This window comes from Zosterops lateralis (assembly GCF_965231275.1).
Source record: "Zosterops lateralis genome assembly, chromosome: 1".
Classification (NCBI taxonomy): Eukaryota; Metazoa; Chordata; class Aves; order Passeriformes; family Zosteropidae; genus Zosterops; species Zosterops lateralis.
Genome location: NC_139762.1, coordinates 2,116,964 through 2,143,815, shown reverse-complemented (window position 1 = coordinate 2,143,815; position 26,852 = coordinate 2,116,964). Strand labels below are relative to the sequence as shown.

Here is a 26,852-nt window from a genome sequence, read left to right as displayed (position 1 = left end):
GGATGGAATTCCAGATTTGGGATGGAATTCCCAGAGAAACAACCCAGAGGAGGTTTGGGATGGAATTCCTGCCTGGGATGGAATTCCCAGAGAAGTGACCCAGGAGACGTTTGGGTTAAAGCCTGGGATGGAATTCCAGGTCTGGGATGGAATTCCCAGAAAAGTGACCCAGGGGAGAGTTGGGTTAAACTCTGGGAGGGAAATGCAGGTTTGGGATGGAATTCCTGGAGAAATGACCCACGGGAAGTTTGAGTTAAACTCTGGGAGGAAATTCCAGATTTGGGATGGAATTCCCAGAGAAATGACCCAGAGGAGGCTTGGGTTAAAGCCTCGGATGGAATTCCAGGCTGGGATGGAATTCCCAGAGAAACCACCCGGGGGAAGTTTGGATTAAACCCTGGGATGGAATTCCAGATTTGGGATGGAATTCCCTGTCAAAACCACCCAGAGGAGGGTTAAAGCCTGGGATGGAATTCCAGGTTTGGGATGGAATTCCCAGAAAAGTGACCCAGGGGAGGTTTGGGTTAAACTCTGGGATGGAATTCTAGATTTGGGATGGAATTCCCAGAGAATCTCTGGAAGGGCCCAAGGCCAAATCCCAGGTCCCCAAATCCACGGGAATTTTTTCTTAGGAAACGTCTTTAAATGATTTTTAGACACTTCCAAGGTCCATCCGACCCAACCCCTGCCAGGGTTTTGTGTCTGGTGTGGGAATGTTCAGGGATGGGATTTGTTTGGGATGAGGTTGGAATTGAGGCTCTCACTGGGTGTGGGTGGAGTGGGAGACCGGGAGGGACGGGAATAACTCCAGACTTGGGCACGGCCGGGCAGGAATTTCATCATCAGCAACAATTCCTGGCTCTTCTGTTACCTCCTGAAATCTCTTTTCCAACCCCCATAAAACATGGAATTCCTGAATTGGGGGGTCCTCCTCTCTGTTCTCCCAGTGCCTGGAATTTCACTCCAGACCTGGGCAGGAATTTCATCACCATCATCACCATCATCATCATCATCATCACCATCATCATCATCATCATCATTCATCGACCATTTCTGGTTCTTCTTCTGATGATGAGTGATGATTAATGATGATGATGATGGTGATGATGATGATGATTTCATCATCATTCTCCCAGCTCTGTTATCACCTCCTGAAATCCCTTTTCCAACCCCCATAAAACACAGAATTCCTGGAATTCCTGGAATTGGGGCTCCTCCTCTCTGTTTTCCCAGTGCCTGGAATTTCATCATCATCATCAACCATTCCCAGCTCTTCTTCTGATGATGATGATGATGATTTCATCATCATTCTCCCAGCTCTGTTCTCACCTCCTAAAATCCCTTTTCCAACCCCCACAAAAACATGGAATTCATGGAATTCCTGGGATTGGGGCTGCTCCTCCTCTCTGTTTTCTCAGTACCTGGAATTTCACTCCAGAGCTGGGCAGGAATTTCACCATCATCATCGTTCTCCCGGTTCTGTTCTCACCTCCTGAAATCCCTTTTCCAACCCCCATAAAACACAGAATTCCTGGAATTCCTGGAATTGGGGCTGCTCCTCCTCTCTGTTTTCCCAGTGCCTGGAATTTCATCATCATCATCAACCATTCCCAGCTCTTCTTCTTCTGATGATGATGATGATGACGATTTCATCATCATTCTCCCAGCTCTGTTCTCACCTCCTAAAATCCCTTTTCCAACCCCCACAAAAACATGGAATTCCTGGAATTCCTGGGATTGGGGCTGCTCCTCCTCTCTGTTTTCTCAGTACCTGGAATTTCACTCCAGAGCTGGGCAGGAATTTCATCATCATCATCATCATCGTCATCATCATCATTGACCGTTCCCAGCTCTTCTATCACCTCCCAAAATCCCTTTTCCAGCCCCATAAAAACATGGAATTCCTGGAATTCCTCTCTGTTTTCCCTGGAGTTCCATGTCAGGGTGTCACCGTGTCCATGGGGATGAGCCAGGCTGGAGCTGCAGTTGGATTAATTAATTAATTGTCGTTAATTAAGGGATTTAATTTAGGACCTGTCAGGTCCTCAAGGCACAAACGGCACCTCCAGGAAATACTTTTGGGATCAGGGAATGGAATGGATTCTTCCCACTCAGCCCAGAGCAGGAAAACATTATAGGATTAAATATTAGGGGATTAAATATGAAACATTAGAGGATTAAATAATTATACATTATGGGATTAAATAATTAAACATTATGGGATTAAATAATTAAACATTATGGGATTGAATATGACACATGGAATTAAATTTGAAACATCATTATGGGATTAAATAATTAAACATTATGGGATTAAATACTAAACATAGGATTGATTAAATAAATAAACATTATGGGATTGATTAATTAATTAAGCATTATGGGATTAAATAATTAAACATTAGGGGATTTAATATGAAACATTATGGTATTAGATAATTAAATATTATGGGATTAAATAATTAAGCATTATGAGAATGAATATGAACCATTATGGGATTAAATAATTAAACATTATGGGATTAAATAAATAAACATTGTGGGATTAAATAATTATACGTTAGGGGATTTAATATGAAACATGATGTTACATAATTAAATATTATGGTATTACATCTAAACCATTATGGGATTAAATATGAAATAGTATGGGATTAAATAATTAAATGTTATGGAATTAAATAATTAAACGTTATGGGATTAAACAATTAAATTTTATGGGATTGAATATGAAACATTATGGGATTAAATATAAAACATAACGGGCTTCAATAGTAAATATTGTGGGATTAATTTGAAGCATGGGATTAAACATCAAACATTATGGGATTAAATATCAAACATGATGAGATTAGACATGAAACATTATGGGATTGAATATTGAAGTTTATGGGATTAAATGATTAAATGTTATGGGATTAAATATAAAACATTATGGGATTAAATATAAAACAATATGGTGTTAGATAATTAAATATTATGGGATTATATCTAAATTATTATGGGATTAAATAATTAAGCATTATGGCATTAAATACGAAACATTATGGGATTAAATATGGAACATAACGGGGTTCAATAGTAAATATTGTGGGATTAATTTGAAATATGACATTAAATCTCAAACATTATGGGAATAAATAATGAACCATTATGGGATTAAATATCAAACATGATGAGATTAAACATGAAACATTATGGGATTGAATATGAAATGTTATGGGAATAAAATATTCAAGTTTATGGGATTAAATGATTGAACATTATGGGATTAAATATGGAACATTATGGGATTAAATATGGAACATTATGGTATTAGATAATTAAATATTATGGGATTAAATCTAAATTACTATGGGATTAAATAATTAAGCATTATGGGATTAAATATAAAACATTATGGTGTTAGATAATTAAATATTATGGGATTAAATCTAAATTATTATGGGATTAAATTATGAAGAATTCTGGGATTAAGGGAATTGAGGGAACTTCCTGTTCCAGGGGGACCCTGAAGTGGCGCGACGGGCGGAACCACGTCGGGGAATTCCGGGACGGCCTCGAGCACGGGTGAGACCCGGGGATAAACGGGGAAAATATTCAAATGTAAATAATTAAATATGAATAAAAAAAAATAAACTGAAGAATAATAGAATAATACCATGAAGAAACAATGCCATGAAATCGAAATTGGGTTTTAAACTTCATCCGCACAATGGAGTTGCCATTTTCCATGTTGGACTTTCCCTTGGTGACCTTTCCCCTTTGACCTTTCCCCTTTGACCTTTTCCCTGGTGACCTTTGCCCCGGTGACCTTTGCCCTCTGACCCCTGGGGCAGGTTTGGGATCTCGCTGTCCCCGCGCCGTTCCCGGGATCGTTTCGACTGTTCCAAGTGTCACTGGAGCCGCGGCCGGATCTGCGGCTACGGGATCTGGGAGTGAGTGAAATATGGGAATTCTGGGGGAAAAATGGGATTTTTTTGGGGAAAAAATGCGATTTTCGGGGAGGGAGGGAATTTCAGAAGGAAAAAAGGGAATTTGGGGGGAAAAATGGGAATTCTGGGGGGAAAAATGCGAATTCTGGAGAAAAAATGGGAATTGTAGGAGAAAAATAGGAATTTCATGGGAGAAAAAAAGGGAATTTCAGAGGAAAATAAGGGATCAGACCTTCCCAGGCTGGTGAGAGTCATGGCTTGAGTTGACCCCTCCCAGGACAATTCCCAAACCCAATTTTGCACGATTTGGGAAGCTCTGGAATGTCCAGTTGGGATGATGCCCAATGACCGTTTCCCATGGACCCAATTCCAAAACATTTGGGCTGTTTGGAGCTGGATGAGCTCCATCTCCTCCCTTCTCTGATTTTCTGCTCCAGGAGTAGCTCAGACCTTCCCAGGCTGGTGAAAAGTCTTGAGTTGACCTTTCCCAGGACAATTCCCAACCCATCTTTGGAGAATTTGGGAAGCTCTGGAATGTCCAGTTGGGTGATGCCCAACATCCCATTTCCCACCACCAAATAAGGACCCAATTCCAAAATACTTGGAGATGGATGAGCTCGATCTCCTTTCCCTGATTTTCTCCTCCAGGAGTAGCTCAGACCTTCCCAGGCTGCTGAGAGATCTTGAGTTGACCTTTCCCAGGACAATTCCCAAACCCAACTTTGGACAATTTGGAAGCTCTGGAATGTCCAGTTTGGGATGATGCCCAATGACCATTTCCCATGGACCCAATTCCAAAACATTTGTGATATTTGGAGCTGGATGAGCTCCATTTCCTCCCTTCTCTGATTTTCTCCTCCAGGAGTAGCTCAGACCTTCCCAGGCTGGTGAAAAGTCTTGAGTTGACCTTTCCCAGGACAATTCCCAACCCATCTTTGGAGAATTTGGGAAGTTCTGGAAAGTCCACTTTGGATGATGCCCGATGACCGTTTCCCATGGACCCAATTCCAAAACATTTGTGATATTTGGAGCTGGATGAGCTCCATCTCCTCCCTTCTCTGATTTTCTCCTCCAGGAGTAGCTCAGACCTTCCCAGGCTGGTGAAAGTTCTTGAGTTGACCCGTCCCAGGACAATTCCCAACCCATCCATTGAGTCCTTGGAGAATTTGGGAAGCTCTGGAATGTCCCATTTGGGTGATGCCCGATGACCATTTCCCACCAACAAACCATGGATCCCACCACAATGGATCCAATTCCAAAATCTTTGGGATATTTGGAGCTGGATGAGCTCGATCTCCTCCTTTCCCTGATTTTCTCCTCCAGGAGTAGCTCAGACCTTCCCAGGCTGGTGAAAGTTCTTGAGTTGACCTGTCCCAGGACAATTCCCAAACCCATCTTTGGAGAATTTGGGAAGTTCTGGAATGTCCCATTTCCCACCACCAAACAAGGACCCAATTCCAAAATATTTGGGGATGGTTGAGCTCCACCTCCTCCATTTCTGATTTTCTCCTCCAGGAGCAGCTCAGACCTTCCCAGGCTGCTGAGAGGTCGAGTGTCCTCTCCCAGGACAATTCCCAACCCATCTCCTGCGTCTTCGGGAAAATTTGGGAAGTTCTGGAATGTCCCATTTCCCACCACCAAACATGGACCCAATTCCAAAATATTTGTGATATTTGGAGCTGGATGAGCTCCATCTCCTCCCTTCTCTGATTTTCTCCTCCAGGAGTAGCTCAGACCTTCCCAGGCTGGTGAAAGTTCTTGAGTTGACCTTTCCCAGGACAATTCCCAAACCCATCTTTGGACAATTTGGGAAGTTCTGGAAAGTCCACTTTGGATGATGCCCGATGACCGTTTCCCATGGACCCAATTCCAAAACATTTGTGATATTTGGAGCTGGATGAGCTCCATCTCCTCCTTTCCCTGCTCTTCTCCTCACCCATTCCCACCTGGAATCCCGTCCCTGTCCCCGCAGGTCCGGGGACGACCAGGTCTACCGGGGTTACTTCAAGGACGACCTTCGGCACGGCTTCGGCGTCCTGGAGAGCTCCGGGGCCGAGCGGCCCTTCCGGTACACCGGCCACTGGGAGAGGGGCAGGAAACACGGATACGGCGTCTGGGAGGACACGGACAGGTACAGAGGGGATGGATTTGGGATGGGGGACAGGTTTGGGGAGAAATCCTGGAGGTTTGGGATGGAGGGATGAGGATGGAATTCCTTGGAGAACATTCCCAGAGCTCTGTTGGTGTCAGGGAAAAATCTGATGGATTGAGAGTTGGGAAAATGGCAAAAAAATTCAATATTTTTGGGTTTTCCTTGAATTCCAGAGGGGAGAGGTGCAGCTGGGATGGATTTGGGATGTGGGACAGATTTTGGGATAAATCCTGGAGATTTGGGATGGAGGGATGAGGATGGAATTCCTTGGAGAACATTCCCAGAGCTCTGTTGGTGTCAGGACAAATCCCATGGATTGAGAATTGGGAAAAGGGGGAAAATCCAACATTTTTGGGTTTTCCTTGAGTTCCAGAGGGGAGAGGTAAAGCTGGGATGGATTTGGGATGTGGGACAGATTTTGGGATAAATCCTGGAGATTTGGGATGGATGGATGGATGGATGGAGGGATGAGGATGGAATTCCTTGGAGAACGTTCTCGGAAAAAAACCAGGATAAATCCCATGGATTGAGAGTTGGGAAAAGTGGAAAAAAAAATCCAACATTTTTTGGGTTTTCCTTGAGTTCCAGAGGGGAGAGGTGAAGCTGGGATGGGTTTGGGATGTGGGACAGATTTGGGGATAAATCCTGGAGATTTGGGATGGAGGGATGAGGATGGAATTCCTTGGAGAACGTTCTCGGAAAAAAAAACAGGATAAATCCCATGGATTGAGAGTTGGGAAAAGTGGAAAAAAAAATCCAACATTTTTTGGGTTTTCCTTGAGTTCCAGAGGGGAGAGGTGAAGCTGGGATGGATTTGGGATGTGGGACAGATTTGGGGATAAATCCTGGAGATTTGGGATGGAGGGATGAGGATGGAATTCCTTGGAGAACGTTCTCGGAAAAAAAACAGGATAAATCCCATGGATTGAGAGTTGGGAAAACGGGGAAAAATCCAACATTTTTTTGGGTTTTCCTTAAATTCCAATTGAGAGCTGGGAAAATGGGTCAAATTCCATCATTTTTGGGTTTCTCCTGGCACCGCAGAGGGGAGCGGTACCTGGGGATGTGGCGGGACGATCTCCGGCACGGCGCCGGCGTCGTGGTCACTCAGTCCGGCCTCTGCTACCAGAGGACCTTCCACATGGGGAAAATGGTGGTGAGTCCAAAAATTCCCCGGAATCTGGGAATTCCTGGGGTGAGGAATTGGGTTAAATCCCAAAATTACCTTGGAGGAATTTGGGAATTCCTAGGATGGAGAATTGGGTTCAATCCCAAAATTCTCTTGGAGGAATTTGGGAATTCCCAGGGGTTGAATCCCAAAATTCTCCTGGAGGAATTTGGGAATCCCTGGGATGGAGAATTGGGTTCAATCCCAAAATTACATTGAAGGAATCTGGGAATTCCTGGGGGTTTCAATCGCAAAATTATCGTGGAGGAATTTGGGAAGTCCTGGGATGGAGAATCTGGTTCAACCATGAGTTTCTCTTGGAGGAATCTGGGAATTCCCAGGGGTTTCAATCCCAAAATTCTCTTGGAGGAATTCGGGAATCTCTGGGATGGAGAATTGGATTCAATCCCGAGATTCTCTTGGAGGAATTTGGGAATTCCCAGGGGTTCAATCCCAAATTTCTCCTGGAGGAATTTGGGAATCCCTGGGGGGTTTCAATCGCAAAATTATTTTAGAGAAATCTGGGAATTCCTGGGATGGAGAATTGATTCCAATCCCAAAGTTTCTCTTGGAGAAATTTGGTAATTCCTGGAATGGAAAATTGATTTCAATCCCAAAGTTCTCTTGGAGGAATTTGGGAATCCCTGAGATGGAGAATTGGGTTCAATCCCAAAATTACATTGGAGGAATCTGGGAATTCCTGGGATAAGGAATTGGTTTCAATCCCAAAATTCTTTTAAAGGAATTTGGGAATCCCTGGGGGAGTTTAATCCCAAAATTCTCTTGGAGGAATTTGGGAATCCCTGGGGGATTTAATCCCAAAATTATTTTGGAGAAATCTGGGAATTCTTGGGATGGAGAATCAGTTTCAATCCTGACTTTCTTTTGAAGGAATTTGGGAATTCCTGGGATAAGGAATTGGTTTCAATCCCAAAATTATCTTGGAGGAATTTGGGAATCTCCGGAAGGTTCAATCCCAAAATTCTCCTGGAGGAATTTGGGAATTCCTGGGATGGAGAATTGGATTCAATCCCGAGATTCTCTTGGAGGAATTTGGGAATTCCCAGGGGTTCAATCCCAGAGGAATCTGGGAATCCCTGGGGCGTTTCAATTCCAAAAATTATTTTAGAGAAATCTGGGAATTCCTGGGATGGAGAATTGATTCCAATCCCAAAGTTTCTCTTGGAGAAATCTGGGAATTCCTGGGATGGAGAATTGATTTCAATCCCAAAATTCTTTTGAAGGAATTTGGGAATCCCTGGGGGAGTTCAATCCCAAAATTCTCTTGGAAGAATTTGAGAATTCCTGGGGGTTTTAATCCCAAAATTATTTTAGAGAAATCTGGGAATTCCTGGATGGAGAATCGGGTTCAATCCCAAAAATTTTTCAATATTCTCCGAAAATTCCCAGTTTTCCCTTGAAAAGTTTCATTTTTTCCTAAAAATCTCCCAGTTTTCTCTGGAAAATTCCCAGTTTTCCCTGGAGCTTCTCCACAACATTGAAAATAAACATTGACCTTTAAAAAAAAACCCTAAAAAATTTCATGGAATTTCCTTAAAAAATAAAAATTCTTGGAATTTCCATCCCATGAATTTTTTATGGGGGGGATGAATTTGAGCAATTCCCAATTTTTCCTTTTGGTCCCGAGGGTTCTGGAATTCTGATCCTGGAGGACGATTCCGTCTACGAGGGGAATTTCACCGAAGATCTGACCTTTGCTGGGAAGGTGGGAATTTCCTCTGGAATTTCCTTCTCCTGGAATTTCTCCTCCTGGAATTTCTCCTCCTGGAATTTCTCCTTCTGGAATTTCTTCTGGAATTTCCTCCCAGAATTTCCTTCTTCTGGAATTTCTCCTTCTGGAATTTCATCCTGGAATTTCCATCTCATCCTGGAATTTCCCCCTGGAATTTCTCCTCCTGGAATTTCCTCCTAGAATTTCTCCTGGAATTTCTTTCTCCAGGAATTTCTCCTTCTGGAATTTCTGTCTCATCCTGGAATTTCCCCTTCTGGAATTTCCTCCTTCTCTTGGAATTTCCTTCTCCTGGAATTTCCTTCGTCTGGAATTTCTCCTTCTGGAATTTCTCCTCTGGAATTTCTTCTGGAATTTCCTCCTGGAATTTCCTTCTCCTGGAATTTCTTCTGGAATTTCCTCCTTCTCTTGGAATTTCCTTCTTCTGGAATTTCTCCTTCTGGAATTTCCTCCTAGAATTTCTCCTGGAATTTCTTTCTCCAGGAATTTCTCCTCCTGGAATTTCTGTCTCATCCTGGAATTTCCCCTTCTGGAATTTCCTCCTTCTCTTGGAATTTCCTTCTCCTGGAATTTCCTTCGTCTGGAATTTCTCCTTCTGGAATTTCTCCTCTGGAATTTCTTCTGGAATTTCCTCCTGGAATTTCCTTCTCCTGGAATTTCTTCTGGAATTTCCTCCTTCTCTTGGAATTTCCTTCTTCTGGAATTTCTCCTTCTGGAAATTCCTTCTCCTGGAATTTCCTTCTCTTGGAATTTCCTTCTTCTGGAATTTCTCTTCCTGGAGTTTCCTCATGGAATTTCCTTATGGAATTTCCTTCTCCTGGAATTTCCTTCTCCTGGAATTTCTCCTTCTCCTGGAATTTCCTCCTGGAATTTCCTTACAGAATTTCCCCTTCTGGAATTTCCTTCTCCTGGAATTTCCTCCCAGAATTTCCTTTTTCTGGAATTTCTCCTTCTGGAATTTCATCCTGGAATTTCCATCTCATCCTGAAATTTCTCCTTCTGGAATTTCTCCCCCTGGAATTTCTCCCCCTGAAATTTCTCTTCCTGGAATTTCTCCTCCTGGAATTTTCTCCTGGAATTTCTTTCTCCTGGAATTTCCTTCTTCTGGAATTTCGTCCTGGAATTTCCATCTCATCCTGGAATTTCTCCTTCTGGAATTTCTCCTCCTGGAATTTTCTCCTGGAATTTCCTTCTCCTGGAATTTCCTTCTTCTGGAATTTCTCCCCCTGGAATTTCCATCTCATCCTGGAATTTCTCCTTCTGGAATTTCTACTCCTGGAATTTTCTCCTGGAATTTCCTTATGGAATTTCCCCTTCTGGAATTTCCTCCTCCTGGAATTTCTTCTCCTGGAATTTTTTCTTCTGGAATTTCCCCTTCTGGAATTTCCTTCTCCTGGAATTTCTCCTTCTGGAATTTCCTCCTGGAATTTCCTTCTCCTGGAATTTCCTCCTGGAATTTCTCCCTCTTCTCCTGAAATTTCTCCCTCTTCTCCTGGAATTTCCTCCTTTTCCTCCTGGAATTTCTGATGGATTTGTCATCCAGGAATTTCCTCCTTCTTCTCCTGGAATTTCCGATGGATAAATCACCCTGGAATTTCCTGCTTTTCCTTCTGGAATTTCCTTCTCCTGGAATTTCCTTTTTCTTCTGGAATTTCCTCCTGAAATTCCTCCTTCTCTTTTTTGGAATTTCTGATGGATTTTCATCCCGGAATTTCTCCTTCTGGAATTTTCCTTTTCCTCCTGGAATTTCTGATGGATTCATGTTAATAACAGAGAATTTATATAACAGAGAAATCGAACACCAAAGAATTTTATAATAAATTGAGAATTAAAGAACGAAGAATTGTATAAGAACAGAAAATTTCATAGAGAATCGATGTGGAGAAATTGAAATGAAGAACTGAAATTTAAAGAGAGAATTTATTGGGAAATAATTTATTTAATAAATGAAAAAAAAAAATAGAATTGATGTGGAGAAATTGAAATAAAGAATTGAACAATAAATAAAAAATTTAATAATAGAAAATTTAATAATGCAGAATTAATTATAGAATTGATGTGGAGACATTTAAATAAGGAGATTTAAAAAGAGAATTTCATAATAAAGAGAAATTTTAATAATAGAAAATTTTATCATAGAAAATTTCATGATAGAACATTTGATAATAGAAAAATTAGTAATAGAGAATTTAATAACAGAAAATTAATTAGAGAGTTGATGTGGAGACTTTTAAATGAGGAATTGATATTTAAATAAAGAATTTAATAATAAATAGAAAATTTAATAATAGAGAATTTAATAACAGAGAATTAATTAGAGAATTGATGCGGAGAAATTCAAATGAAGAATTGAGATTTAAATAGAGAACTGAATAACAAATAATTTAATAATAGAAAAATCAATTAAATATAATTGATTCAATTAAATAACATTTCAATAGATAATTGATGGGGACAAATTGAAATAAAGAATTGAAATTTAACTAGAGAATTGAATAAAAAATAGAAAATGTAATAATAGAAAATTGAAATTGAAATTGAAAAAATTGAAAGAGAGAATTAATTAAATTGAAATTGAAATTGAATTTTTGTTTGCAGGGAAAACTTTCCTTGGCCAACGGCTCCGGCGTGGAGGGAACCCAGAGCACCCGGAACGGCCACGAGATGTGAGAAATCATGGAATTCTGGGGGATCAATGGGAATTCTGGGGGATCATTGGGATCAATGGGATCAGTGGGATCAATGGGATCAGTGAGATCAATGGGATCAGTGGGATCATTTGGATCACTGAGGTCATTTGGAATGGGATCATTGGGATCATTGGGATCAATGGAATCAATGGGATCATTGGGATGATTTGGATTGTTGGGGTTATTGCGATCAATGGGATCATTGGGGTCATTTGGATCAATGGGATCATTGGGAGGATTTGGATTGTTGGGGTTATTGGGATCAATGGGATCATTGGGATCATTGGGATCATTTGGATCATTGGGAATGGGATCATTGGGATGATTTGGATCATTGGGATCACTGGGATCATTGGGATCATTGGGATCAATGGGATCATTGGGATCATTGTGATCAATGGGATCATTGGGATCATTGGGATCATTTGGATCATTGGGATCATTGGGATCATTGGGATGATTTGGATCATTGGGATCACTGGGATCATTGGGATCATTGGGATCAATGGGATCATTGGGATCATTGTGATCAATGGGATCATTGGGATCATTGGGATAATTTGGATCAATGGGATCAATGGGATTATTGGGATCATTGGGATCAATGGGATTATTGGGATCATTTGGATCAATGGGATCATTTGGATCATTTGGATCAATGGGATCATTGGGATCATTGAGGTAATTGGGATCAATGGGATCATTGGGATCAATGGGATCATTGGGATCACTGGGATCATTGGGATGATTTGGATCAATGGGATCAATGGGATTATTGGGATCATTTGGATCAATGGGATCATTGGGATAATTTGGATCATTGGGAATGGGATCATTGGGATGATTTGGATCATTGGGATCACTGGGATCATTGGGATGATTTGGATCAATGGGATCATTGGGAATGGGATCATTGGGATGATTTGGATCATTGGGAATGAGATCATTGGGATCATTGAAGTAATTGGGATCAATGGGATCATTGGGATCAATGGGATCATTGGGATCATTTGGATCATGGGAGTCATTGCGATCAATGGGATCATTGGGATCAATGTGATCAATGGGATCAATGTGATCAATGGGATCAATGAGAATGGGATCAGTGGGATCATTGGGATGATTTGGATTGTTGGGGTCATTGGGATCAATGGGATCATTGGGGTCATTGTGATCATTGAAACCATTGGGATCACTGGGATGATTTGGATCAATGGGATCATTGGGATCATTGGGATCGTTGGGATGATTTGGATCATTGGGGTCATTGAGAAAAAAATCGAAAAAATCTCAAAAAATACTTCTGAAAAACAGATGGAAAAAATCCCCAAAAAATCAGAAAAAAAGATGAAAAAAATAATAATAAAAAAAAAACAGAAAAAAAAAATTAAATAATCCCAAAAATCAGAATAAAAGACGGAAAATATCCCAAAAAACTTCAGAAAGAAAGCTGGAAAAAAATATCAAAAAAAATTTTAAAAATTCAGAAAAATGGAAAAAATCCCCAAAATTTGGGAAAAATCAAAAATAATTTGTGAAAAAAAAAATCTGAAAACAAAAAAAAACCCCCAAAAAATTCTCAAAAAATTAGGGGAAAAAAAAGTTGGAAAAATCCTAAAAAAATTCATGAAAAATCATGAAAAAATTGTGAAAAAAATCAGGAAAAATCCCAAATTTTTGTTGTTTTGCTCTTCCATTTGTAGCCAGTTGGGTGTGCAGGATTTGCCGGCGCAGGATCGATGGGTGGGAATTCTCCAACCATTCCAGGAGTTCCTGAGCCGCGGCTGCCCCCGGGATCGGCTCGAGGAATTCCTGGGATTTCACTGCGGGGACGGAAAACGGGCCGGGAACGATGGAAATGGGTAACATGGGGAGTTGGGGGAAATTTTGGGAATTTTTTGGGGATTTTTTTGGAGTTTTTTTGGGAATTCTTTGGGGGATTTTGGGGGGATTTTTGGGGATTTTTTTGGAGTTTTTTTGGGAATTCTTTGGGGAATTTTGGGGGGATTTTGGGGGATTTTTTTGGAGTTTTTTTGGGAATTCTTTGGGGGATTTTGGGGGGATTTTTGGGGATTTTTTTGGAGTTTTTTTGGGAATTCTTTGGGGAATTTTGGGGGGATTTTGGGGGATTTTTTTGGAGTTTTTTTGGGAATTCTTTGGGGGATTTTGGGGGGATTTTTGGGGATTTTTTTGGAGGTTTTTTGGGAATTCTTTGGGGAATTTTGGGGGGATTTTGGGGGATTTTTTTGGAGTTTTTTTGGGAATTCTTTGGGGAATTTTGGGGGGATTTTTGGGGATTTTTTTGGAGTTTTTTTGGGAATTCTTTGGGGAATTTTGGGGGGATTTTTGGGGATTTTTTTGGAGTTTTTTTGGGAATTCTTTGGGGAATTTTGGGGGGATTTTTGGGGATTTTTTTGGAGTTTTTTTGGGAATTCTTTGGGGAATTTTGGGGAGATTTTTGGGGATTTTTTTGGAGTTTTTTTGGGAATTCTTTGGGGAATTTTGGGGAGATTTTTGGGGATTTTTTTGGAGTTTTTTTGGGAATTCTTTGGGGAATTTTGGGGGGATTTTTGGGGATTTTTTTGGAGTTTTTTTGAGAATTCTTTGGGGAATTTTGGGGGGATTTTTGGGGATTTTTTTGGAGTTTTTTTGGGAATTCTTTGGGGAATTTTGGGGGGATTTTTGGGGATTTTTTGGGATTTTTTTGTTTGTTTTTTGGGACTTTTTTGGGACATTTTTGGAAATTTATGGGGGGAATGTGGGGAGTTGTTAGGGAATTCTTTGGGGATGTTTTGGGAATTTTTTTGGAGTTTCTTTGGGAATTGTTTGGAGATGTTTTGGGAATTTTTTTGGAGTTTCTTGGGGAATTCTTTTGGGGGATTTTTGGGAGATTTTTTTGGGAATTCTTGAGGGGATTTTGGGGGAATTTTGGGGGGGATTTTTGGGGGATTTTTTGATGATTTTTTTGGGAAATTTGGGGGGAAATTTTTTTTTTATTTTGGGGGGAATTTTTTGGAGAATTTTTGTGAGATTCTGGGGATTTTTTAGGGGGATTTTTGGGGAAATTTTCGGGGAATTTTGGGAATTTTTGGGGGGATTTTTGGGGAGATTTTTGGGGCGATTTTTGGGAATTTTGGGAGAACTTTGGGGGGACTTTAGGGGGAAATGTTGGGAATTCTTTGGGGGATTTTTTGGGAATTTTTTTGGAATTTTTGTGGGGTTTTTTTTGATTTTTTGGGAATTTTTGGGGAAATTCTTTGGGATTTCTGAGGGGAATTATGGGGGGATGTTTTGGGAATTTTTTGGAGTTTCTTGGGAATTCTTTTGGGGATTTTTTTGGGAGATTTTTTTGGAATTTCTTTGGGGAATTTTTGGGGATTTTTTGGGATTTTTTTGGAGTTTTTTTGGGAATTCTTTGGGGATTTTGGGGGGGGAATTTTTTGGAGAATTTTTTGGAGGATTTTGGGGAATTCTTTGGGATTTTGGGGGAATTTTAGTGAATTTTTTTTTTTAGTTTTGGGGGGGATTTTTTGGGGATTTTTTGGGAATTCTTTGGGAATTTTGGGGGAATTTTTTGGAGTTTTTTGGGAATTCTTGGGAATTCCTGAGAGGTTTTGGGGGGGATTTTTTGAGGATTTTTGGGGCAATTTTGGGAGGATTTTTGGGAAATTTTTGAGATTTTTTTGGGATTTTTGGAGGGATTTTTGGGGGGATTTTTGGGAATTTTGGGGGGACTTCGGAGGGAATTTTTGGGGATTTTTTGGGGAATTTTGGGGGGGGATTTTTTGGGAATTTTTATGATTTTTTTGGATTTTTTGGCAATTCTTTGGGGGATTTTTTGGGAGACTTTTTTGGGAATTTTATTTGGGAATTTTTTTGGAATTTTTCTGAGATTTCTGAGGGGATTTGGGGGGAATTTTTGGGGAATTTTTGTGGAATTTTTTGGGAAATTTTTGGGGGATTTCGGGGGGATTTCGGGGTGAATTTTTGTGGATTTTTTTGGAATTCTTTGGGAATTCTTTGGGGGATTTTTTTGAATTCTTGGGAAATTCTTTGGGAATTCTTAAGAAAGTTTTGGGACTTTTTCGTGAATTTTTGGGGAATTTTTTGGGGAATTCTTTGGGAATTTTTGGGATTTCTATAAGGGATTTTGGCGGAATTCTTTGGGAAGTTTTGGGGAATTTTGGGGAATTTCTGAGGGAATTTCTGAGGGAATTTCAGGAATAATGAGAATTCTTGAGGGAATCGTGGGATTTCTGAGGGGATTTTGGGAATTCCTGAGAGAATTTTGGAAAATTTTGGGAATTTCTGAGGGGATTTGGAGAATTCCTGAGGAAATTTTGGGAATTCTTGAGGAAATTGTAGAATTTCTGAGGGGATTTTGGGAATTTTTGAGAAAGTCCAGGAATTTCTGAGGGATTTTTTGGGATTTCTGAGGGAATTTTGGGAATTCTTGAAGGAATTTTGGGCATTCCTGGTTTGTCAATGAGAAAATCCTGGGAATTTTGAGGGGATTTTGGGAATTTTTGGGAATTTCTGAGAAAACCTTGGGAATTCTTGAGGGGATTTGGGAATTCTTGAGAAAATCTGGGAATTTCTGAGGGAATTTGGGGAATTCTTGAGAAAATCCGTGAATTCTGGAGGGATTTTTTGGGGGATGTTTTGGGAAATTTTGGGGGGAATTTTTGGAGAATTTTTTTTGGAATTTTTGGGAAATGCGTGTGAATTTATTGCGAAATTTTTTGGAGTTTTTTGGGAATTTTTCGGGGAATTTTTGGGGATTTTTAGGGGAATTTTTCGGGGAATTTTTGGGGATTTTTTGGGGAATTTTGGAGAATTTTTTGGGGAATTTTGAGGAATTTCTGGGGGGATTTTGGGAATTCTTGAGGGGATTTTGGGGGATTTCTGAGGGAATTTTTGGGGGAATTTCTGGAGGGATTTAGGAATTCATGAGGAAATCTGGGGGTTTTTTTGGGATTTCTGAGTGTGTTTTGGGAATTCCTGTTCTACCAGAGGTAAAAAGGGAATTTTGGGATTTCCTGAGGAAATTCTGGGAATTCTTGAGGGAATTTTGGGAATTTTTGAGGAAATCCTGGAATTTCTAAAGGGAATTTTGGGGGAATTTAGGGGAATCCACCTCCATAAAAAAGGAATTTTTGGGGAATTTTTTTGGGAATTTTTTGGGGAATTTTTTTGGGAATTTTTGGGGAATTTTGGGAATCCACCTCCATTAAAAAAGGAATTTTTGGGAATTTGGTTTTCCAGGGATTGGGAGGAATTTTCCTGGGGGAAACAGGAGCAGCTTCAGGAGCCGCAGGAGCTGCTCAGGGACCTGCGGAAGGTAAAGGGTTAAATAATTAATTATCATTTAATTAATTTAATTGGCAATAATTGCAGGATTTGGGTAATAAATTGATTTTTATACTTATAATTTTAAATATGTATTTATATATATCTTAATACATATTTATTTATATTAATATATATCAATGTATAGTTATATTGATATATATTTTTATATATCAATATTTAATTTATTATAAAATTCATATAAATTTTTAATATATTTTACTTATACAAATATATATTTATATATTTATATAATATAGATTGATTATTTTATAGATTTTTATAGATTTTATTTATTATAAAATTTAGATAAATTTTAATATATATTTACTCATATTAATCTATTAATATATATATATATATATATTCCAGGGGAAATTTGGGATTTCATTTGGGGCTTTCCAAATTCCAGCTGTTCATTCCAGGAGAAATTTGGGGTTTCCCAAATTCCAGGAGACGTTTGAGGACCCTTTTGGGATTTGGAATATTCGCAAATTCCGGCCGCTGATTCCAGGAGAAATTCGGGAATTCCTTTTGGACTTTCCAAATTCCAGGAGACATTTGGGTTTTCCCAAATTCCAGCTGCCAATTCCTGGAGAAATTCGGGATTTCCCAAATTCCAGGAGAAATTGGGGATCCCTTTTGGGGTTTCGCAATTTCCAGCAGAAATTTGGGATTTCCCAATTTCCCGCCACGAATTCCAGGAGAAATCTGGGATCCCTTTTGGTTTTTCCAAGAATCCACCTGCGAATTCCAGGAGAGATTTGGGATTTCCCCAATTCCAGTAGAACTTTGGGTTCCCTTTTGGGTTTTCTCAAATTCCAGCTGCCAATTCCAGGGGAAATTCGGGATTTCATTTGGGGCTTTCCAAATTCCAGGAGATATTTGAGATCCCTTTTGGGATTAGGAATTTTCCCAAATTCTGGCTGCAAATTCCAGGAGAAATTCGGGATTTCCCAAATTCCAGCCACTGATTCCAGGAGAGATTTGGGATCCCTTTTGGGACTTGGAATATTTGCAAATTCCGGCTGCCAATTCCAACAGAAATTTGGGATCCCTTTTGGAATTTTCCCAAATTCCCACTGTCAATTCCAGGAGAAATTTGAGATCCCTTTTGAGTTTCCTCAAATTCCAGGAGAAGTTCTGATCCCTTTTGGGATTTCACCAGTTCCAGTAGAACTTTTGGGTTCTCCCCAAATTCCAGCTGTTCATTCCAGGAGAAATTTGGGGTTTCCCAAATTCCAGGAGACGTTTGAGACACATTTTGGGATTTGGAATTTTCCCAAATTGTGGCCTCGAATTCCAGGAGAAATTTGGGAATTCCTTTTGGACTTTCCAAATTCCAGGAGAAATTTGGGATTTCCCAAATTCCAGGAGAGATTTGGGATCCCTTTTGGGATTCGGAATATTCGCAAATTCCGGCCGCAAATTCCAGTAGAGATTTGGGATTTCCCCAATTCCAGTAGAACTTTGGGATCCCTTTTGGGATTTGGAATATTCGCAAATTCTGGCCTCTAATTCCAGGCGAAATTCAGGATTTCTTTTGGGTTTTCCAAAATTCCACCTTCGAATTGCGGGTGAAATTTGGGATTTTCCCAAATTCCAGTAGAACTTTGGGATCCCTTTTGGGATTCCCCAAATTCCAGCCACGAATTCCAGGAGAAATTTGGGATCCCTTTTGGTTTTTCCAAGAATCCACCTGCAAATTCCAGGAGAAATTTGGGATTTCTTTTGGGATTCCTCAAATTCCAGGAGAACTTCGGAACCCATTTTGGGATTTCCTGAATCTCAGGGGAAATTTGGGATTTTCCAAATTCCAGGACCACTTTTGGGGATCCCTTTTGGACTTTCCAAATTCCAGGAGAAGTTCACGATCCCTTTTTGGGATTTCCCAAATTGCAGCCCCCAATTCCAGGAGAAATTTGGGGTTTCTTTTGGGATTTCGCCGGTTCAGTAGAACTTTGGAATCCATTTTGGGATTTCCTCAACTCCAGTAGAACTTTGGAATTTTTTTTTTAATTTTGCCAATTCCAGTAGAACTTCGGGATCCCTTTTGGGATTTCGCCAATTCCAATAGAAATTCGGGATTTCCCAAATTCCAGTCAAACTTTGGGATTCTTTTTGGGATTTCCTCAACTCCAGTAGAACTTTGGAATTTTTTTTTTTAATTTCGCCAATTCCAATAGAAATTCGGGATCCCTTTTGAGTTTTCCCAAATTCCAGCCACGAATTCCAGGAGAAATCTGGGATCCCTTTTGAGGTTTCCCAAACTCCACCTGATGATTTCAGGAGAAGTTGGGGATTTCTTTTAGGATTTCACAAATCCCAGCCACGAATTCCAGTAGAAATTTGGGATCCCTTTTGGGATTTCCCAAATTCCAGCTGCGAATTCCAGGAGAGATTTGGGATTTTGCCAATTCCAGTAGAACTTTGGGACCCGTTTTAGGATTTCCTGAATCCCATGAACACTTTTGGGATTTTCCAGGCTCTGGAGTCGCCCCTGCCCCCCCTGGGGAAGCTGCTCCGGGCTCTGGGCTCGGCCTTCCAGGCCTCCTACGGCGCCTTTGGGATCGTTTTTGGGACTTTCCCAAATTCCAGGAGAAAATCAGGATTTCTTTTGGTCTTTCCCAAATTCCAGCCGCGAATTCCAGGAGAAATTTGGGATCCCTTTTGGCATTTGGAATTTTCCCCAAATTTGGAATTTTCCCACATTCCGGCTGCAAATTCCAGCTGCAGATTCCAGGCAGAATTTGGGTTTTCCCCAATTCCGGGGGAAATTTGGGATCCCTTTTGGGGTTTCACCAATTTCAGGAGAATTTGGGATTTCCCAATTTCCCGCCACGAATTCCAGTAGAACTTTGGGATCCCTTTTGGGGATTCCCCAAATTCCAGCCGCCAATTCCAGGAGAAATTTGGGATTTGTTTTGGGATTTCGCCATTTCCAGTAGAACTTCAGGATCCCTTTTGGGATTTCGCCAATTCCAGTAGAACTTTGGGACTCATTTTGGGATTTCCTCAACTCCAGTAGAACTTTGGAATTTTTTTTTTAATTTCGCCAATTCCAGTAGAACTTCGGGATCCCTTTTGGGATTTCGCCAATTCCAATAGAAATTCGGGATTTCCCAAATTCCAGTCAAACTTTGGGATTCTTTTTGGGATTTCCTCAACTCCAGTAGAACTTTGGAATTTTTTTTTTTAATTTCGCCAATTCCAATAGAAATTCGGGATCCCTTTTGAGTTTTCCCAAATTCCAGCCGCGAATTCCAGGAGAAATCTGGGATCCCTTTTGAGGTTTCCCAAACTCCACCTGATGATTTCAGGAGAAGTTGGGGATTTCTTTTAGGATTTCACAAATCCCAGCCACGAATTCCAGTAGAAATTTGGGATCCCTTTTGGGATTTCCCAAATTCGAGCTGCGAATTCCAGGAGAGATTTGGGATTTTGCCAATTCCAGTAGAACTTTGGGACCCGTTTTAGGATTTCCTGAATCCCATGAACACTTTTGGGATTTTCCAGGCTCTGGAGTGGCCCCTGCCCCCCCTGGGGAAGCTGCTCCGGGCTCTGGGCTCGGCCTTCCAGGCCTCCTACGGCACCTTTGGGATCGTTTTTGGGACTTTCCCAAATTCCAGGAGAAAATCAGGATTTCTTTTGGTCTTTCCCAAATTCCAGCCACGAATTCCAGGAGAAATTTGGGATCCCTTTTGGCATTTGGAATTTTCCCCAAATTTGGAATTTTCCCACATTCCGGCTGCAAATTCCAGCTGCAGATTCCAGGCAGAATTTGGGTTTTCCCCAATTCCGGGGGAAATTTGGGATCCCTTTTGGGGTTTCACCAATTCCAGGAGAATTTGGGATTTCCCAATTTCCCGCCACGAATTCCAGTAGAACTTTGGGATCCCTTTTGGGGATTCCCCAAATTCCAGCCGCCAATTCCAGGAGAAATTTGGGATTTGTTTTGGGATTTCGCCATTTCCAGTAGAACTTCAGGATCCCTTTTGGGATTTCGCCAATTCCAGTAGAACTTTGGGACTCATTTTGGGATTTCCTCAACTCCAGTAGAACTTTGGAATTTTTTTTTTAATTTCGCCAATTCCAGTAGAACTTTGGGATCCCTTTTGGGATTTTGCCAATTCCAGGGGAAATTTTGCCGCCCTTTTTGCGTTTCCCGCAAATTCCAGGAGAAATTTGGGATTTCTGAATTGCATCCCCAATCCCATGAACATTTTTGGGATTTTCCAGGCTCTGGAGTCGCCCCTGCACCCCCTGGGGAAGCTGCTCCGGGCTCTGCTCTCGGCATTCCAGGCCTCCTACGGCGGCGTCGGCGCCAACCGGCACCTCCTGGGGATGGCCCAGGCCGAGGTCAAGGTCTGCGCCCGGAAAATCTGGGAATTCTCCCGGTAAATCCCAACCCCAAACCGGGATTTGGCCTGGGGGGGGAAAAGGGAGGGAGGTTTGGGATCGGGGGTGGTGAGGTCTTTTGTTTTGGGGAGATTTTGGGAGTTTTTGGGATTTTTTTGTTGAGTTTTTGGGAAGTTTTGGTGAAGTTTTGGAGTCCTTGGGAGTTTCTTGGGGGTTTTGGGAGATTTTGGGGGAGTTTTCAGAAATGTTGGGGAGGTTTTGGGAGTTCTTGGGAGTTTTGGGAATTTTGGGGGAGTTTTGGGAAGGTTTTTGGAAAGTTTTGGGGAAATTTTGGGAAATTTTGGGGAGTTTTTGGGAAATTTTGGGGGGGTTTTGAAGTTTTGGGAGAATTTTGGGGAGTTTTGGGGAGTTTTTGGGAAGTTTTGGTGAAGTTTTGGAGTCCTTGGGAGTTTCTTGGGGGTTTTGGGAAATTTTGGGGGAGTTTTCAGAAATGTTGGGGAGGTTTTGGGAGTTCTTGGGAGTTTTGGGAATTTTGGGGGAGTTTTGGGAAGGTTTTTGGAAAGTTTTGGGGAGTTTTGGGGAAATTTTGGGAAATTTTGGGGAGTTTTTGGGAAATTTTGGGAAATTTTGGGGGGGTTTTGGAAGTTTTGGGAGAATTTTGGGGAGTTTTGGGGAGTTTTTGGGAAATTTTGGGGGAGGTTAGGAGTTCTTGGGAGTTTCTTGGAGGTTTTGGGAAATTTTGGGGGAGTTTTCAGAAATGTTGGGGAGGTTTTGGGAGTTCTTGGGAGTTTTAGGGAGGTTTTGGGGGAATTTTGGGGAGTTTTTGGGAAGTTTTGGAGTTCTTGGGAGTTTTGGGGAAATTTTGGGCAGTTTAGGGGAGTTTTTGGGAAATTTTTTGGGAAGTTTTGGGGTTCTTGGGAGTTTCTTGGGGGTTTTAGGAAAATTTTGGGAGTTCCTGGGAGTTCATTGTAGTTCTTGGAAGTTTTGGGGAGTTTTGGAGAAATTTTTGGTGAATTCTTGGGAGTTTTTAGGAGTTTTTGGGAATTTTGGGGAAGTTTTGGAGTTCTTGGGAGTTTCTTGGGAGTTTTGGGAAATTTTGGGGAATTTTTGGGAGTCCTTCAGAATTTTGGGGGGAGTTTTTGGGGATTTTTTGGGAGTTCTTTGGGATTTTCCCTGATCTCCCAGTGGATCCTTTGGGATTCTCCTCCTTTGGGAATAAAAGATCCCAAAAACCCCAAGGCAGGAGCTGATCCTGGTTTTAGCTGATCCCAGTTTTAGCTGATCCCAGTTATAGTTAATCCCAGTTTTAGCTAATCCCAGTTTTAGCTAATCTCAGTTTTAGCTAATCCCAGTTTTAGTTAATCCTGGTTTTAGCTGATCCCAGTTTTAGCTGATCCCAGATTTTCTCCATTCCAAGGGGCTGCTGGGGCTGGCACAGGATCTGAGGGGGTTTTGTTAATCCTGGTTTTAGTTAATCCCAGTTTTATTTTATCCCATTTCTCTCCGTTCCAGGGCCCTGCTGGGGCTGTCCCAGGAGCAGAGGGGGTTTTGTTAATCCCAGGTTTATTTTATCTCAGTTTTCTCCATTCCAGGACCCTGATGGGGCTGGTTTTGGTTTTAGTTAATCCCAGGTTTATTTTATCCCACTTTTCTCCGTTCCAGGGCCCTGCTGGGGCTGTCCCAGGATCCGAGGGGGTTTTGTTAATCCCAGTTTTAGCTGATCCCAGTTTTATCTAATCCCAGTTTTCTCCATTGCAGGGCCCTGCTGGGGCTGGTTTTAGTTAATCCCAGTTTTATCTAATCCTGGTTTTCTCCGTTCCAGGGCCCTGCTGGGGCTGTCCCTGGAGCAGAGGGGGTTTTGTTAATCCCAGTTTTAGTTAATTAATCCCAGTTTTCTCCGTTCCAGGGCCCTGCTGGGGCTGTCCCTGGAGCCGGGGCCGGGCGGGGCCCCCCAGGACTCGGAGCTCAGGTCGGTCGGAGGCATCTCTGGAAACCCTGGGAAAAACCTGGAAAATCCTGGAGCTCCAGGAGATCCCTGGGGAATTCACCAGGAAAATCCTGGAGCTCCAGGAGATCCCTGGGAAATTCACCAGGAAAATCCTGGAGCTCCAGGTTTTTTATGGGATTCCAAAGATCTCCTGGAGCTCCAGGTTTTTCTTGGGACTCCAAAGATCTGGAGCTCCAGGGATTTTTTCCCTGGGACTCCAAAGATCTGGAGCTCCAGGGATTTTTTCCCAGTGAATTCCCAAAGATCTCCTGGAGCTCCAGATTTTTCCTGGTGACTCCAGAGATCTCCTGGAGCTCCAAGATTCTCCCAATGAATTCCCTGGAGATCTCCTGGAGCTTCAGGGTTTTTTCCCAGTGAATTTCCTGGAGAATCCTTGGAGCTCCAGGATTTTTTCCCAGGACTCCAAAGATCTCCTGGAGCGCCAGGATTTTTTTATCCTGGTGACTCCAGAGATTTTCTGGAGCTCCAGGTTTTCTCCAGGGACTCCAAAGATCTCCTGGAGCTCCAGATTTTTCCCAATGACTTCAGAGATCTCTTGGAGCTCAATTTTTTTTTTTTTTTTTTCCCAGTGATTGTGGAGATTTCCTGGAGCTTCAGGTTTTTCCCAGGGATTCCAAAGATCTCCTGGAGCTCCAGGATTTTTCCCAGTGAATTTCCTGGAGATCTCCTGGAGCTCCAGATTTTTCCTGATGACTTCAGAGATCTCCTGGAGCTCCAGGATTTTTCCCAGTGAATTTCCTGGAGATCTCCTGGAGCTCCAGATTTTTCCTGATGACTTCAGAGATCTTCTGGAGCTCCAGGATTTTTCCCAGTGATTCTGAAGATCTCCTGGAGCTCCGGGATTTTTTTCTCCTGGTGACTCCAGAGATCTCCTGGAGCTCCAAGATTTTCCCAGTGAATTCCTTGGATTTCTCCTGGAGCTCCAGATTTTCCCAATTAATTTTCTGAAGATCTCGTGGAGCTCCAGATTTTTCCTGATGACTTCAGAGATCTCCTGGAGCTCCAGGATTTTCCCAGGGACTCCAAAGATCTCCTGGAGCTCCAGGATTTTTTTATCCTGGTGACTCCAGAGATTTTTCTGGAGCTCCAGAATTTTTCCAGTGACTGAAGAGCTCCTGGAGTTCCAGTTTTTTTCCTGGTGACTCCAAAGATCTCCTGGAGCTCCAGGATTTTCCCTCTGAATTCCCTGGAGATCTCCTGGTGCTCCACATTTTTTTTCCCAGTGACTCCAGAGATCTCTTGGTGCTCAGAGATTTTTTTTCCCCAGTGAATTTCCTGGAGATCTCCTGGAGCTCCAGATTTTTCCTGGGACTCCAAAGATCTCCTGGAGCTCCAGGATTTTCCCAGGACTCTGAAGATCTCCTGGAGTTTCAGGGTTTTTTTCCCAGTGAATTCCCTGGAGATTTCTTGAAGCTTCAGAGTTTTTTCCTCCAAAGATTTCTTGGAGCTCCAGGATTCTCCCAGTTAATTTTCTGGAGATCTCCTGGAGCTCCAGGTTTTTCTTGGGACTCCAAAGATCTCCTGGAGCTCCAGGATTTTTTTTCCTGGTGACTCCAGAGATCTCCTGGAGCTCCAAGATTTTCCAAGTGAATTCCCTGGATTTCTCCTGGAGCTCCAGATTTTCCCTATGAATTTTCTGGAGATCTCCTGCAGCTTCAGGATTTTTTTCCTCGTGACTCCAAAGATCTCCTGCAGCTCCAGGATTTTCCCAGTGAATTTCCTGGAGATCTCCTGGAGCTCCAGATTTTCCCAGGACTCCAAAGATCTCCTGGAGCTCCAGATTTTTCCCAATGACTTCAGAGATCTCCTGGAGCTCAATTTTTTTTTTTTTTTCCCAGTGATTGTGGAGATTTCCTGGAGCTTCAGGTTTTTCCCAGGGATTCCAAAGATCTCCTGGAGCTCCAGGATTTTTCCCAGTGAATTTCCTGGAGATCTCCTGGAGCTCCAGATTTTTCCTGGGACTCCAAAGATCTCCTGGAGCTCCAGGATTTTCCCAGTGATTCTGAAGATCTCCTGGAGCTTCGGGATTTTTTTCTCCTGGTGACTCCAGAGATCTCCTGGAGCTCCAAGATTTTCCCAGTGAATTCCTTGGATTTCTCCTGGAGCTCCAGATTTTCCCAATTAATTTTCTGAAGACCTCGTGGAGCTCCAGATTTTTCCTGATGACTTCAGAGATCTCCTGGAACTCCAGGATTTTCCCAGGGACTCCAAAGATCTCCTGGAGCTCCAGGATTTTCCCCAGTGAATTTCCTGGAGATCTCCTGGAGCTCCAGATTTTTCCTGGGACTCCAAAGATCTCCTGGAGCTCCAGGATTTTCCCAGGACTCTGAAGATCTCCTGGAGTTTCAGGGGTTTTTTTCCCAGTGAATTCCCTGGAGATTTCTTGAAGCTTCAGAGTTTTTTCCTCCAAAGATTTCTTGGAGCTCCAGGATTCTCTCAGTTAATTTTCTGGAGATCTCCTGGAGCTCCAGGTTTTTCTTGGGACCCCAAAGATCTCCTGGAGCTCCAGGATTTTTTTTCCTCGTGACTCCACAGATCTGGACCTCCAGGGATTTTTTCCCAGTGAATTCCCTGGATTTCTCCTGGAGCTCCAGGGATTTTTTTTCCCAGTGAATTCCCAAAGATCTCCTGGAGCTCCAGGATTTTTTTCTCCTGGGACTCCAAAGATCTCCTGGAGCTCCAGGATTTTTTTCTCCTGGTGACTCCAGAGATCTCCTGGAGCTCCAGATTTTTCCTGTTGACTCCAAAGATCTCCTGGAGCTCCAGGATTTTCCCTCTAAATTTCCCAGAAATCTCCTGAACCTCCATTATTTTTTTTCCCCCAGTAATTATGTGGAGAGAGAAGAAAAACCCAGCAAACACTTTGAGTGGATTTGGGAACCTCCTCCACATAAAAAAAACCCCAATTTTTTTAAAATTTTTTTTTATTATTATTATTTTATTTTATTTTATTTATTTAATAAATATAAAATAAAATAAAATTATTATTTCATTTTATTTATTTCATTTTATTTTATTTTTTTTTTATTTTATTTTTATTTTATTTTTTATTTTATTTATTTATTTTATTATTATTTTTATTATAATATTTTATATTATTTCTTATTTTATTATTTTATTATTTTATGATTTTATTTTTATTTTACTTTATTTTTATATTTTATTTATTTATTTTATTATTATTTTTACTATAATATTTTATATTATTTTCTTATTTAATTATTTAATTATTTTATTTTTTATTTTATTTTATTTTTATATTTTATTTATTTAATTATTATTTTTACTATAATATTTTATATTATTTTTTATTTAATTATTTAATTATTTTATTTTTTATTTTACTTTATTTTTATATTTTATTTATTTATTTCATTATTATTTTTACTATAATATTTTATATTATTTTTTTATGTAATTATTTTAATTTTTTTATTTTTT

General features: G+C 41.0%; 1 protein-coding gene across 1 annotated transcript in view; it reads left to right on the top strand.

The window, feature by feature from the left end:
- ALS2CL (ALS2 C-terminal like) overlaps positions 1-26,852 on the top strand; it is a 76,448-nt gene that overhangs the window by 24,702 nt on the left and 24,894 nt on the right. The window contains exons 13-23 of the mRNA XM_083873320.1: positions 3,505-3,570; positions 3,840-3,938; positions 5,908-6,066; positions 7,132-7,243; positions 8,904-8,981; positions 11,604-11,671; positions 11,740-12,769; positions 13,187-13,557; positions 16,961-17,036; positions 21,284-21,441; positions 23,310-23,372. Coding sequence (XP_083729446.1) covers positions 3,505-3,570; positions 3,840-3,938; positions 5,908-6,066; positions 7,132-7,243; positions 8,904-8,981; positions 11,604-11,671; positions 11,740-12,769; positions 13,187-13,557; positions 16,961-17,036; positions 21,284-21,441; positions 23,310-23,372 — 2,280 coding nt within the window. The remainder of the gene's footprint in view (positions 1-3,504; positions 3,571-3,839; positions 3,939-5,907; positions 6,067-7,131; positions 7,244-8,903; positions 8,982-11,603; positions 11,672-11,739; positions 12,770-13,186; positions 13,558-16,960; positions 17,037-21,283; positions 21,442-23,309; positions 23,373-26,852) is intronic.